The 15,051-nt window shown below is 46.3% G+C and overlaps 1 protein-coding gene across 7 annotated transcripts in view; it reads right to left on the bottom strand.

The window, feature by feature from the left end:
- Positions 1-2,180: 2,180 nt before the first annotated feature.
- Positions 2,181-15,051, bottom strand: part of SEMA4F (ssemaphorin 4F) — a 33,524-nt gene continuing 20,653 nt past the window's right edge. For 2 of the 7 annotated variants that reach the window (XM_060187568.1, XM_060187572.1), the window contains 10 exons: positions 12,212-12,331; positions 11,972-12,123; positions 11,131-11,309; positions 10,804-10,951; positions 10,456-10,678; positions 9,763-9,872; positions 9,480-9,640; positions 4,789-4,847; positions 3,988-4,529; positions 2,181-2,606 (listed from right to left, as the gene is read on the bottom strand). In XM_060187568.1, coding sequence (XP_060043551.1) covers positions 2,484-2,606; positions 3,988-4,529; positions 4,789-4,847; positions 9,480-9,640; positions 9,763-9,872; positions 10,456-10,678; positions 10,804-10,951; positions 11,131-11,309; positions 11,972-12,123; positions 12,212-12,331 — 1,817 coding nt within the window. In that variant the 3' untranslated portion in view covers positions 2,181-2,483. Of the gene's footprint in view, positions 4,530-4,788; positions 4,848-9,479; positions 9,641-9,762; positions 9,873-10,455; positions 10,679-10,803; positions 10,952-11,130; positions 11,310-11,971; positions 12,124-12,211; positions 12,332-15,051 lie in introns of all 7 variants that reach the window. The other 5 variants (XM_060187571.1, XM_060187570.1, XM_060187573.1 and 2 more) reach the window with 5 other exon arrangements.

Here is a 15,051-nt window from a genome sequence, read left to right as displayed (position 1 = left end):
CAAGTGTTTTGCCTTCTCTCTTTCTACCCACCCTCTACCAAAACAGACAGAAAAAGTAATGACCATCCAGAGCAGGGGAATTGTGCAGGCACTAAGCCTGTGATAACCCTGGCAACAAAAAGAAAAAAAAAAAAGACTATTATGCACCCATCACCACCATCCATCTTGAGGACTCTCTTCATCTTGTAAAATTGGGTCCTGATTAAACACTCACTCTCCCATCCCCTCTACTTTCATTGCTAATCACCATCAGCTGAGACCTCTGCCTCAAGCTGCACTTCAGAGGCATCTAACCAAGGTCCTTAACCTTCAGAGTCCTGGGAGAATCTCAGTGCACAACCCAGGATTCTCAAAAGCAAACAACAAACAAAAACAGCCAGCAGTGGTTCACCAGGTAAAGCATACACATTATCATGCGTGGAGGACTGGGGCTGTAGTCCCAAATCACCACAATTGGTGGTTTGGTGCTGTGGTATCTCTCCTTTTCTCTTTCTACTTCTCCTTCTCTTTTACACAGTGGAAAGAAAGGGGGAAACAATGGCCACCAGAAGCAGTGGCGTTATGGAGGCACTGAGCTTCAACAAAAGTCCTGGTGGCCAAATTAAAAAACTCTGGTGTCTTAGTGAGAGATCCATCTCTTGCTTCAATGGCATCTGGCAGGAACACACCCTAGGATGTCCCTACTACCAACCTTACTGGACCCTCCAAACTTTCTTCCAGAGGAAACCTGTGGAACCATGTCCTGTGCAGTCAATCATCTTTCTCCCAGATCAACCTAACTTAGGACAGCCTGGCAGCCATGAATTCCCAGGCTCACCAAAACTATCCTCTGAGGTGCCAGCAGCTACCTAGACAGCTGCACCTGCAGCCTCCTACACTCAGTTTTCTCTGGGCTTCACCTGGACCATGTGACTCTGGAGGTTGCTGCCACTTTTCTGGAGAGTAGGCCCAGGAGAAGCGAAGTCCAGTGAAGATATAAACCAGCCAAGGAACAGTGGAATCATGCAGGCAGCAAGATCCAGTAAAAACCCTGCTGGTAAATAAAGGAAATATAGAACTCTAATATTATAACAACTTGTCGAAAGAGCTGGCCAGAACTTCAAACTTTTAATAAACAAGTAGGTCACGTCACTAATTGAAGACTAGTTGTATTTTATTTATTTTTACCAGAGCATTTCTTAGTTCTGACTCATGGTGGTGCTGAAGATTGAACCTGGAAACTCTGGTGCCTGAGGCAGGAAAGTCCATGGCACTATTGATTGCACAAAATCACTGACACAACCCCCCACCACCACCCACCCCCACTTCCCGTCCTCGCCTCCCCAGGGCAGCTTTCATGTGTGAAAGCCAGGCAGGTTTCTGGTTCCTAAAATCATAACAATTCTCCCTGCAGAAACCCTGCACCTTTTTTTCAGCTTCATTATCTAGGAATCCTCTCCCTCCTCACACTCCCTCAGTCCAAAGTTCACATACCTATGCCACCACTCACTCATGTGGCTTCAACTTTCCACCAAGTAAAATGTGGCTTCTCCCTTTCATTCCTATTTCCATCCTTCATTTTCCCGACATTAATCATCCCATTTCCTGCCAACTGAGCTGTTCTTTGCCCTATTCCTCTCCTCTCCTCTCCTCTCCTCTCCTCTCCTCTCCTCTCCTCTCCTCAGAAACCCCAGAGCCCTCTGACATTGCCCCATCTTCCTCCCCCCAGAAATAACTTACCCATAACCTTAAGAAAGTAAAATGGAATCAGGATAAGCCCAAACTCCATTGCCATATAGGAATAATAAGATTACCAGGTATACTTGATGATTATAAAGACCAGAGATCTTCACAAGTGGCAAAGCAGATCTTCAGATGTCCCTCTTTCCCTTCTAATCTCCTCCTCCTCTCTCAATTTCTCTCTGTCCTATCCAATAAAATGGGAAAAATGGCCACCAGGATCAGGGGATTCGTAGTTCTGGCACCATGTCCTAGTAATAACCCTGGAGGTAAACAAACACACAGAGTTCCTGCCTCCTAAAACCAGCAGCTAAAATCTAGCCAGAGATGGTCCAGGACAAGAAAGATGTATGAGGAAATTATGCTCCTTCCACCAAATGGGATTTCATGTGATTGCTTGTGTCATGGTTATATGGTTAAACTATAAGACATATGAAGACAAATTTCACAATAGGAACCTCTAATGGTATAGAAGTACTTTATTGTTTACATATTCTCTCACTTGTTCCTTGCAGCAACCCTGAGGTAGGTATTATTATCCCCACATTACAGAGGAGTAAACCAACGTCCATAGGTTAGACTTCTTGCTAAAGGTCACAGGCTTCTTAGTGGCAAAGCCACTGACGATTCCAAACCGAAGGGGACTCTTTTGAGGAGTTCACAGGCTGCTGCCAAGGAAAGTAGAGCTGAAAACTTCAACCGGGAAGGCAGGGTTATTCACTGGAACTCAAGGGGTGAACTCAACAGGACTGAACGAGGCACATTCACAGGCCAAGACAAACTGAGCAGGAGCCTAGAGCATCTGAGAGTTGCGAAGCAGGAGAGCTCTTAAGTTTGGTGAGAGTTGACAGTGTCTTCAAATATGCACAGAACGCAGCTTCCAGGGACTGGAGAAATGACAGAGTTTCTAGCAGCGCCAAATGTGGCCAGGCCAGGAAGAGCCACCGCTGAGAGACACCATGTCTGCTTGGCCATTATATGGTAACCTTGGGGAAGTGGTCCTTTATCTTTGTTAAGGCCTTGAGAATTCTGGTGAAAACCATAAAACCTCCCCCTCCCCCTCTGATAAAAATACAGACACATATGGACAGACAATGTTTGCATATGATTTTAGGGAGTCCATGGACCCCGGCTGGAGAACACCTGCTTTAGGACAAGGTTGTCACCCTGAGTAAAGTCACTGATACAAACCAATCTTTATGCTGCTTGCATTTCCTACAACTGCTCCCCTGTTGTCATCCCCTAGTATTTAGAGTGGCGTAGAGTTTATTTTCAATGGGCATCAAGGGAAGGAGGTTCAGCCCACACTCCAGCCAGAGAAAGAGCAGCTACGCGTGGGTGGCAGTGGTGGCAGCCAGGAGGCAAAAAACAAAGAGAAAGATGGGGTCACATGTATTACTGTCCATCCCACCCAGAAGGTCACTTTGGGAGTTTTCTCTCTATTCAAGAAAAGGGTTGTGGGAGGCAATGGGGACAGAGGAAGTGACTTTGAGAAAGAAAAGCCACTCCTTAACTGGCTACGGACTCTAAAATTCTGCAGGCTCCATTCCATCCTCCCCTCACCCCATCCATACACCTTAGCAGGGACCAGGTCATTCATGCACATGTGGCCACATCTCCTATGAACACTTATGTATTTACAGATGCTGTTTTGTGGAAGAAAGAGAACTGGATGGGGTTGGGAGTCTCGGGCAGACGTTCCATGTAGCCACGTGGGGATCATGCACTCTCCCACAGAAAATGAGATAAACTTGAGACAATAAGCAAAAAGATTCAGTGCATCTTAGCTCCCATGCCCACCCCACCCCCAGTCACATATACAAAGCCCTTCCTTCTGGCCAGGGCCACTAGAAGGTAAAGTCAAGTCATAGCTATGTCCTGTGTCCCACCTCAAACTAGTGGACCAAATATAGACAGTCAGTTCTGAAGAAGACACAGGAGTTCAGAGGGCAGGGCTGGGGAAAAAATCCTGATTCACCACACAGCATGGTTCTGATTAATTATAGGAACCAGGAGTCAGACAAAAGCCTGGCTCAGAGCCCATCCAGACCCACCAAGAACTAACAATTAAGTCCAAGTTATCTCTCAAAGGCCAATGAGAATTCAGAGGTCACAACAGCCTTCCTGGCCCAGCAACCCAGTATCTCAATGGTCATTCTATTCCGATGGCCATTCATGCACTTAGTGGTCATTTGCCCAATCCTAGATGGATGTTTCATCACACGTGGCTAAAGGAGCCCCAGTCAGCCGAATGTGTGCTGGACTTACACAAGGATCAAGTAGGAAGGGTGGAGGGAAGCCACCAAAGCCATTGCCTCTCTTGGCCAGGGCCAGGGGCAGCCGTTCATCTTCAGGCGAGGGAGTGGGAGGGTCCTGGCTATAGCTTGTTGTCCCAGATGGTGGGGCTCCCAGGTCCAAGCCCACCTTGTCTCTAGCCAGAAGTTCCCTTTGCCTCCGTCTCTGCTGATGCTGACCAATCAGGAGTAGAGTCAAGGATGCTGCAAAAACCCCCAGGAAGAAGCCAGCCAGTGCAGCCCCCATGGTGTGGGCATGACTTGCAGGAGCCTGTTGGCCCCATACCAAGCTGTAAGCAGCTACCACTCGGGCTGCCCCCCCCTCCCAACATTCACAGACATAGGTGCCCATTGCTCCTGGGGTTACCATCACCTCCAGCCCATCCCGCCTGGGGGTGAGTGCAGTCACTCCACCTGGCTGGTGCCACACACAGGATGCCCATGCTGAGCTCGGGGAACATGGCAAGACCACGTGAGCAGCTGTAGTCACAGGAACTTCAAACACTACTGGTTGCTCTGTACAAAAATAGGGTAACAAAGGCACAAAAAGTTGGCAAGGCTACAAGCCGGGGTATGATGGAGAGAAATGTGTAGTAAAAATCAGATGCAATAAGAGATCATGAGGACAGAGCTAGAAAGGAGACCCCAAAGAAGGTAAAGCCCTGGGTCACTGGCTGCTACATCTTCTGGGAGCTACGATTTAAAGTGAAGTCACAAAGTAAAAAATGTCTTCGCCCCTTCCCTCCCTCCCCTCCACTCCCTAAGTCATAAATACCTCTGGACTCTTTGGGACACAAAGATGAGACATCAGCTGACTCTATGTCTTGGACCAGCCTATAAGGAAAGAAGACTTGGTAAATCCAATATCAACATTCTCTTCTACCTCCTCATACAAATGAACTTTAATTTCCTTGTGACATCTCCCATCATCTCACAAATCACTCTTAAAACTGGCAATCAACATCCTCTGCATCATTCCATTTTTTTTAATATTTATTTTATTTATTTATTCCCTTTTGTTGCCCTTGTTGTTTTATTGTTGTAGTTATTATTGTTGTTGTCGTTATTGGATAGGACAGAGAGAAATGGAGAGAGGAGGGGAAGACAGAGGAGGAGAGAAAGATAGACACCTGCAGACCTGCTTCACCGCCTGTGAAGCGACTCCCCTGCAGGTGGGGAGCCGGGGTTCGAACCGGGATCCTTATGCCGGTCCTTGTGCTTTGCGCCACCTGCGCTTAACCTGCTGCGCTACAGCCCGACTCCCACATCATTCCATTTTTATCCAATGCCTTTATGCTCCTCATGATTCACCATGTCAACTTCTATTCTCTGGGTCATAGAGAATTAAATTTGCACTAGGCCTGCTAGAAAGATGTTTTCTGGGGGAACTTTCAAAGAAACAAGAACCTTCCAAGAAATGCAGTTGCTTATCTACAAGATTTTGTTGGCAAAATCTGCATATAGATCTGCAGTTTTTTCATCTTACTACTTATAGTAAGATGAAAAGAAAGAAAGAAGTAAGAAAGAGCAAAACTTTCTGTAAAAAAAAAAAATGATAACAGGAGGACCTAGTGGGGGTTGAGTTGTTATGTGGAAAATTGAGCAATGTTATACATGTACAAACTATTATATTTACTGTCGACTGTAAAACATTAACCCCAATAAAGAAATTTTTAAAATGATAATAATAATCAAAATTCTGGAAAGCAGGCTGTGGCACCTGATTAAACACACAAATTATAGTGCACAAGGACTTGGATTCAAGCTCCTGGTCCTCACCTGCAGGGGGAAAGTTTCACAAGTGGTGAAGCAGGGCTGCAGATGTCTCTCTGTCTCTCTCCCTCTCTATCACCCCTCCCCTCTCAATTCTTCTCTGTCTCTGTCCAGTAATAAATAAATACTTTAAAAAATTCTGTGAGAATACTTTTTATCTCATAAAAGCTGCTTTTCTCTATCAACAACTGCTGACATCTACTGGCCTGTAAGATCAATTTCAGACAGCATAGTCCTGGCACTTCCTGGATTTGACTAAGACAGCAAGGCAGATTGTTCACTCTGAACTCCACAGCACCACTCTCAGCGGCAAAGAGGCCAGTGAGACCTCCTCTGGGCTTTCAGGAAGGAGCAAGTGGCCTTCATTCTGAATACACAGAAGTCTGAACCAAAGAGTGATTTCATTTGATAAAAACTCCTTTAACTTGAATTGAGGCCCTTAAAATGAGCTCTAAAAAATGGTGTGACTATACTAAAGTCTCCTGAGCATAACCCAATTGCTTAATCTAGCTGAAGAAGAGAAGTCATATGTACAACTCCAGGCAGAGGAACTTCACAACAAATATATAATTTTCTCCCTTGCATAAACTGAGGTATGAAGGCTCATGTGCAGAGAAGTATCAACTTGATAATTTCCTGTATTTCAAAGAAATAGACTGGCATTTGGAGTATAAAATGCATGGAACTCAAGGTAAGTATGCAAAGTGAAATAAGTAAGGGGTGAACGACAAATTACTGGATGATTACACTCATAACTATAAATAACTAAAGCAAATCTATTTGCACAAAAAAAAAAAACCAACTATGAAACTCTGAAAACTACAGTGATTACTAAGGGGACAGAGATGGGGAGACAGTGTGTGAGGGTGCTGGAGCTTTGGTGATAGGTGTAGGGAGACTTACAGGCATTTAACTATACCCCTCCACAAATTCATAGTAGTGTAAATCACTAAATACAAAGATGAAAAGATTCAAACTTCCCCTAGAGAAAGCAGGAGGAAACTCATGTGGGATAGTTTGTGCCTGGGGCCAGGTAGTGGTGCGCCAAGTTAAGAGCACATAGTATGAAGCGTAAGGGATAGTTTGTTCCTCAACGTGCACAAAGCCCTAAACTCAAGTCCTAGCATCACAGGGGAGCTCTGTGGATGGCAGCCTGGGAATTCTATGGATGGCAGACTGGTGCTATTGTGTCTCTTCTTCTTTCCCTCTACCTCTCCCTCTCCCTTTCTCTTCCTAAACCTCTAAACTAAGAAAGAAAAAAATGGCCCAGGGCAATAATATTGTGCATGGATGCAGCCCCAGCATCAAGTTGAAGAAAATTAAGTTTTTGGTGTGATCATGGCAATATGGCTGTGTGTGTGTGTGTGTGTGTGTGTGTGTGTGTGTGTGTGTGTGTGTGTGTGTGTGTGTGTGTGTTAAGCCTTCTGTGTTAGAGATGCACACAGAAAGATTTATGGAGGAAGTGATACAAGGTTTGAGAACTGGTCTCATGCCTGAGGCTCCAAAGTCCCAAGTTCAATTCTCCACACTACCATAAGCCAGAGCTGATCAGTGCTCTAGTTAAAAAAAAAAAAGGGGGGGGGGGAGTCAGGCGGTATCACGGTGGGTTAAGCGCAAAGCTAAAGGACCGGCTTAAGGATCCCGGTTCGAGCCCTAGCTCCCCACCTGCAGGGGAGTCGCTTCACAAGCAGTGAAGCAGGTCTGCAGATGTCCATCTTTCTCTCCTCCTCTCTGTCTTCCCCTCCTCTCTCCATTTCTCTCTGTCCTATCCAACAACAATAACTACAACAATAAAAACAACAAGGGCAACAAAAGGGAACAAATAAGTAAATATTTTAAAAAGGTTATATAATAAGTAAATATAAAAAATAAGTAAATAAGTAAATATAAAAAAATGAAAAGGTTTTAAAGTAATGAGAGTAAGGATACTAATAAAGCAAGAGTGTCTTGGACTTGAGTTTGTATATTGCACCAAAGTAAAAGACTCTGGGGTCAGGGGCGGGGAGGGTCAGGTCCTGGAACATGATGGCAGAGGAGGACCTAGTGGGGGCTGAACTGTTATGTGGAAAACTGGGAAATGTTACACATGTACAAACTATTGCATTTTACTGTTGACTGTAAATCATTAATCCTCCAATAAAGAAATTAAAAAAAAAAAAAAGCAAGAGTGGTCAGATACTAATGACCGGTGAACTGAGTAACAGTGGAAATTCATTTTACTAGTTTGTTTTTGGTAGAAAGTCTTAAATATCATATAATAAAATGTTTCTAAGGAATGGACTATTCATGTGGTAGAGACACATGCTGAAATATTTTAGATGAATATCATGTGACCACTGGGAAGTACTTCGACATGACGCATGATCTGAGCTGACTTTTGAGTCGGAAGCAGACAACAACAGCCCCAAATAGACAAAATGATACCAACCAGGGGTCATTAAAATGACGAAGTGCTGATGACTTGGATTAGGGTGATAGCAGTGGAGATGGAGAGAAGGTGTGGACTGAGGATGTATAAGACTGAGTTTGCTTCAAACAAACTGCAATTTCTGGCTTAAGCAACTGGATAGATGGAAGTCCATTTTCTGAGATAATGAAAAGCAGAAAAGGGATGTGTAACAGGAACAATGAAACTATAGCACATGCTAAGACTTGCCAAGTTGGAGTTACTTGTGAAGTATCCCGGGGGAATTTCAAGTAGGCAGTAAGACAGGGAGCTCTGAAGTTCTGCTTAAGATACGTGCCTGTCACCAGCATTCAGAGGTGGTGAAAATAATGAGTATGAGATCACCTACAGAGTGTATGGACATGTCAAGAGAAATAGCAACATTCAGAAGCTAGATAGCAATGGAATCAATAAGGGGGGATAGGTGAAGCAGAGAGGAAACCTGAAGGGGCTGGCTGGTGACGCACCTGGCTGAGTGCACATGTTACAGTGCGCAAGGACCCAGTTTCAAGCCTCCACTTCCCACCTGCAGCGGAGAAAGCTTGGCGAGTGGTGAAGCAGTGCTACAGGTGTCTCTCAGTTTCCTTCCCTCTCTGTTACCCCTTCCCTCTCGATTTCTGGCTGTCTCTATCCAATAAAGAAATAAAAATAATTTTTAAACTCTTTGAAAGAGAGGAATCATAGAAGGCAAAAGGAAGAAGGCCAGGCAGTGGTACACCTGGTAGGGCACATACATTACCAAATGCCAGGACCCACATTCAAGCCCCCATTCCCCACCTGCGGGGGGGGGGGGTGCTTCACAAACGGTGAAGCAGATCTGCGAGTATCTATCTCTCTCCCTATCTCCTCATCCCCTCTCAATTTCTCTCTGTCCTTTCAAAAATTAAAAAAAGCAAAACAAAAAAAAAAAAAAAGAAGGGAAAAGTACTTTAAGGAAGTAAGGGGAGGGTGCTCAACTGTGAAAACATTTCTGAGAGCTCCTGTAAAAAGAAAACTGAGAAGAAGTGTGTGGCACCAGAGAGGACACACACATGGTCACAGGAGGTCCAGCAGAGGCAAGGACACTGATGAGGCAGCACTAGTGGAACAGGTAGATAGTTAGGATTCACACACTGATAGACACACAGTGAGAAACAGAACACACACACACATACACAGTGATATTAATAGATGAGAAATAGGCATAGACATGTGGATGGGCCAGAATTCCAGGGCAGCAGACAAAAGACCAGCGCAGCCACACTCACCCTCCGTTCTCCCCAGAATGGGCCACACAGGCATGCAGTTGTAAGCTCCAGGCACACACAGGGTCTTGGGCCAAGATGCACTCTGAGCAGCTCTGCAGGCGACCACAGTTGGTGGTGTTCACTTGTGTCACTTCAGTATGTGAGCCAACCAGAAGCCAGCCCTACAGAAAGGGAGTGAGAAAAAGGGGGACACACACTGGAGCCGCCAGGCCTCAGGGTCACAAACTGGCTCTGGATTCAGATTACCTTCCCCCACCAGAGTCCCCCCAAATCTACAACTCACTTGATACAGTTTCATAGTTTCAACTGGTTGTGGTTCTGGAAATAAGGCCAGATCCTCAAGGACACTGAGCTGGGCTCCAATCTTCACTGCCCGGTGGAGATGTCCATCCTCTAGGAAGCAAGAAAGGGGGAGACTCACACACAGCACCTGTGTCTGAGACACTGATGTTTGATTGTGTGGGGCGTGGGGCCAGGTAGTGGTGAACCTGATTAAGTGCATATGTTACAGTGCTCAAGGACCCAGGTTCGAGCCCCTGGTCCCCACCTGCAGGGGGAAAGCTTTGCAAGTGGTGAAGCAGTGCTGCAAGTGTCTCTCTCTCCCTCTCTATCACCCACTTCTCTCTCATTTCTGGCCTATCTATCAAATAAATGAATAAATATAATTAAAAAGTTAAGGGGATGGGTAGTGGTGCACCTGAGCATGCATGTTATAACATGCAAGGGGTCAGGTTCGAGTCCCTAGTCCCCACCTGCAGGGGGAAAGCTTTTGAGAGTGGTGAAGTAGTGCTGCAGGTGCCTTTCTCTCTCTCTCTCTCTCTCTCTCTCTCTCTCTCTCTCTCTCACACACACACACACACACACACACACCCCTCCCCTCTCCACTTCTGGCTGTCTCTATCAAATAAATAAAGATAATTTAAAAAAATTTAAGGAGAGAATATGTATGTGTCATTTGTTCAATTAGTAAGCATACCTGTCCCCAAGTAGAGCACATCATACTGTTTTCCTGAGAGACTGGTCACCCTGTGGGCCACGACTCTGAGATAGGCTGTCTCTGTAGTAACCAGCAAGGGGTGTTCTTCAGGGGGAAACACTGGCTCATCCATGAGTGGGTGGTCCCGAATGAAGGTGAGCACTCGGTCAGGCAGGGACAGTGAGGAGCTGAAATGCTGGAGTTTCATGTTGTTGGTGATGCACTAGAGGAGACACAAGGACTGTGACAAAGTTTCCTGGGGTCAGGAAGTAAGTGTCTGTGACACTTCACTGGGCTTTGGTCCTCATGGGACAATCCAGGTCCGAGATGGAAGAGCAGTGCCCTCACCTCTCCAGGTCTGGGATGGGGCACTTCATTGTCCATGACTGTCAGCCTCCGGTTACAGTCATGTTTCAGCTCCCTGAATGGACCATTCAGGACGGTTCGAATGTCTTGGGGACGGAAGGTACAGACAGCAGAGATGGTGGCCCCTTCCCTGGAAGAGTCACAGGCTGAAGCCAGGTATTTGGACAGCAACATGTCCCTGGCCAGGAGTCAGAATAAACTGAGCTCTAGGAAAGTCCACCACCTCGAGAGGAGACAGCACTAACACCGGGCCAACCCCACCCACCTCCCACCCTGTAACTCTCTTCCACACCATGACCTCCCCCTCACCACTGGGAGGAAAAGATGCCGTAAAAGATGGGGGTCCCTGCTCCAGACTCAGGTCGCAGAATGACCATATCCTGCAGGACACTGGAGGTCCGGCCATGCACTATCCTTGGGCATCGAAGGTCTGCCTTCAGAAATGTTGTCCACCTCTGCTGGAGGGTCTTCCGGCCCCCAAGGTCCCCCTGGAGTGACAAGTACAAGGCAAGTTCTCTTTAGAAGACCTTTATAAGAGACACATTGTGGAGAGCAACACAGATTTCCCCGACCTTAGAGCAGACATAAATTGGGGGGGGAGGGGGACAGATGGAGAGAAATTCAAGGACAGAGAAACAGAGTAACTGGAGGAGATAATGGATACAGGGGTGAACAGGGTCACACTATGACAATGACTAAGTGCACTGTGTATTCATGAAGTACTTACTGCACAACATGATTTGCATAAGTTACCTCCTTTCATGCATTTAGTCCTCAAAACAACATTAATACCCTCCTGTTGCAGATGAGATTCAGAGATGCCAGGGATCCTGCCCAGATTCCCAGGGGCAGTAAGTGGGGGAGCAGGAACTGGATCCTAAGTCTGCCTGTCTGTCTGTGAACAGTCCCTGCTTATAACATCTTCACTAGTTCACTTCCTAGGAACAGTGTGTTACAAGGGTAATTATAGGGATCAGAGGGGTCAGAGTTTACTCAAATGCCAAGAAAAGGGGTGAAGGCAGAGGAGAGAAAGAGACAGAGGAGAGATGCAAAGACAGAGACCCAGAGAGGAAAAGACAATGACAGGGGAGATGCAGAGCAGGAGACAACAGACAGACAGACAGACAGACAGCTGAGATTAAGGTCTCACCGCACACACTCGCGCCACCCGTGGGACCTTAATGAGCTCCGGTAAGTCAAATGCTCGGGAAGTCTCCGTAAAAAAGAAGTAGATCTCATCATCTCCATCTTCATCCCCCCACTCGGATGGGCTCAAGGCCATGGCTGCAACAAAGGCTGGGGCTGGGGAGACCAAAGGCCTCAGACCCAGCCTGGAGCGATTCAGCCACCACCCAGCCTGTCCCCAGCACGCCCCTTTCTCTCTCCCCACCGTTAAGCCAGGATGGCAAGGTCTCCGTCCGAATCCAGTCCTCCGCACGACCCACAGCCCGGGAGATAATGGACTCTGTTCCCAGGTAGTTTTTTACAGTGGCAGCATAGAGGATGCCTCCTGCAGGGTGACAGGAAGGACACAGGCTGTCAGAGACACACTGAAGGAAGCAAAATGCATTAGGGGGAGCTGGGAGATAAAGCAGGGGCAGGGGCAGGGGCTCTCAGGGGCTAAGCATCACTTAAGAGCCAGGCAAGGCTATGCACATGACAGGCATCACCTAACTTAAAGGAAATGTAAAAATAAGTGGTCCAGGGCAGTAAGGTGAGTCAGTGCCAAGAGGAACCTGCTGTAATGTTAATGTGTCTAGAGGGAGAATACAGGCTTGCCTTTGTTTGCTGGTTTGTACTGTAGAAGATTGCAAATGAATGGAGTAATGTTAGACTTCCCTAACCTGCAATATGCTAATTACTGGGTTATTGAGAAAAAGTCATGACATTTTTTTTGTTTTTTTTCTTTTTTTAAAAATATTTATTTATTTATTTTCCCTTTTGTTGCCCTTGCTGTTTAACATTGTTGTGGTTATTGATGTCGTTGTTGTTGGATAGGACAAAGAGAAATGGAGAGAGGAGGGGAAGACAGAGAGGGGGAGAGAAAGATAGACACCTGCAGACCTGCTTTACCACCTGTGAAGCCACTCCCCTGCAGGTGGGGAGCCGGGGGCTCGAACCAGGATCCTTACACCCATCCTTGCACTTTGCACCATGTGCACTTAACCCACTGCACCACCGCCCGACTCCCATGACATGTTTTTCTATGCGACAATGTGTCATGACTTTTCCAACAAACAATACATAATATGTGACCCTCCAGAAAGGGGGTTTACGTGGTACTACATCGCAATATTACTTAAGTTAACCCACTAGAGTAAAATGTCTGAGGAAATTAGTCCTTGCTAAATACCAATGGCTGTTAACACTGCTCTGGAACAAATAGCAATTTTAGGGTCTAATAAGTCTACACATGGGGACTTGATCAAAACGCAGATTCTGGGTTGGGCAAGTCTCATATGGGGCAGGGGCAGTGTCTACTTCAAACGGTCAGGAGTTCCTCTCAGGCAAGAACCAGGACCTGACTTTGAGAAACGTCAAACAAGGGGATTTATGGAGGTTTCCCAGTCAGCCAGGGGAAGCATCAAAGAATCTGACCCTCCCTCCCGGTAAAGTGGAGGGTATATAAGGAAGACAGGGACTGGAGAAGATAGAAGTCATGGCCCTCCTGGCAAGGAAGGAGAGACACAACTCTGCAGGCTAAATGTCAGAAGTCTGGTCACTCTGAGTAATACAGCCAGAGGCCTAGCTATGAATAGGAGAATGGGGTTCTGGAGGGAACATAAGCCTCCCTCACTCCCACTGGAGGATCTTGAGCATCATAGGAAATCAGGAGAGAACAGAATGGTATTCCTTCATCACTTACTATATGAGCACTGTGCTGGGTGCTATATGCAGTACTGCCTTCCAACAATCCACATTTGAGTCCAGAAAATAAATTAAAGTCGGGGCCTGGTATTGGCACACCTAGTTTAGCACACATTACAATGCACAAGGACCCAGGTTCAAGGCCCTGGTCCCCACCTACAGGGGTAAGCTTTACAATGGTGAAGCAGTGCTACAGGTGTCTCTCTCTCTCTCTCTCTCTCTCTCTATCTCCCTCTTCTTCTCAATTTCTGGCTATCTCTATCCAATAAATAAATAAAGATAATAAATTTTTTTTAAAAAATAAACTAAAGCCAGACACCAGGAGATATAAACGCATAAAAATGTATGTATGGGGGGGAGGGGGCTCAGCACAGGACCCAGTCACATCTCTGGGGAGGTAAAACCTCAGAGGTAACATCTGAGCTGAGTCTAAAAGCAGGATTCAGGGAGGAAGACAGGTAGCTGAAGAAAGAGGAGCCATGTTCCGGGGTGTGGAGCACTCCTACAGGTCACAAGGGTTTTCTAGCAAGTGAGCAGAAATGAAGCTGGATGGGTAGAGATGGGAGCTCAGTTATGATGAGTCTGCTCCACCTTACCAGAGGAGGTGGACTTTATCTGACTGGTAAGAAAGCAAAACCGCAGATTTTCTACAGAAGGGAATGTGACATAATCAGTTTGGGACTTTAAGAGGATAATGCTAGTTAAGAGGTCACTCACACAGTCCAGGAGAGAGTGAAGGGCCAGAACCAAAGAGCTGACAGAGGGAATAAAGGGACTGGCTTAAGTAGCTAATTCTGAAGTAACAAGACTGTATAAGATGCAAATGCATGGAGTAATGTAAGGTTTCCAGCATATAAAACAGATGGTATAAGTGGCAATTCTAACCCATGTCAAGAAGTGATCAAAAGGATCTCCCATAAGAGAACTGGCTGAAGAGGAGATGAGTTCAGCTGTTGACCACGCTAAGGTATCTTCAGGAAATCCAGTCAGAGACACTAGAAGGCAATCAGATGGAAGAGCTGGCAACAGGGCAAGAGTCTGGCCACTTATGTCACGGCCATAACATGATAGCCAGGAGGGAAGGGAAATGAAATCATATCAGAGGTTGGAGAAGCAAGGAAGATGAACGAGTGTGTCAGAAGTCCATGCATGGGGACCCTAACAAGAACTGTGTGTGGGGGGAGGAGGTAAGGTCATTCATGTTTAAGAAAGCAAAGAAACAGAGTCATTTAGGGAGAAATACAACTAGTCTGGGGCCACAGGTGATCAAGTAAAGCTGCAAGTCTTAGAGCAGCAAGATAACTCACCCAGGTAGTGCTACTGTTTCACCCCATGCAAGACCCAGGTCTAGTCCTGCCTCCA

This window comes from Erinaceus europaeus, chromosome 3, assembly GCF_950295315.1.
Source record: "Erinaceus europaeus chromosome 3, mEriEur2.1, whole genome shotgun sequence".
In the NCBI taxonomy this organism is placed as follows: domain Eukaryota; kingdom Metazoa; phylum Chordata; class Mammalia; order Eulipotyphla; family Erinaceidae; genus Erinaceus; species Erinaceus europaeus.
This window is presented reverse-complemented; position numbering and strand designations above follow the sequence as displayed.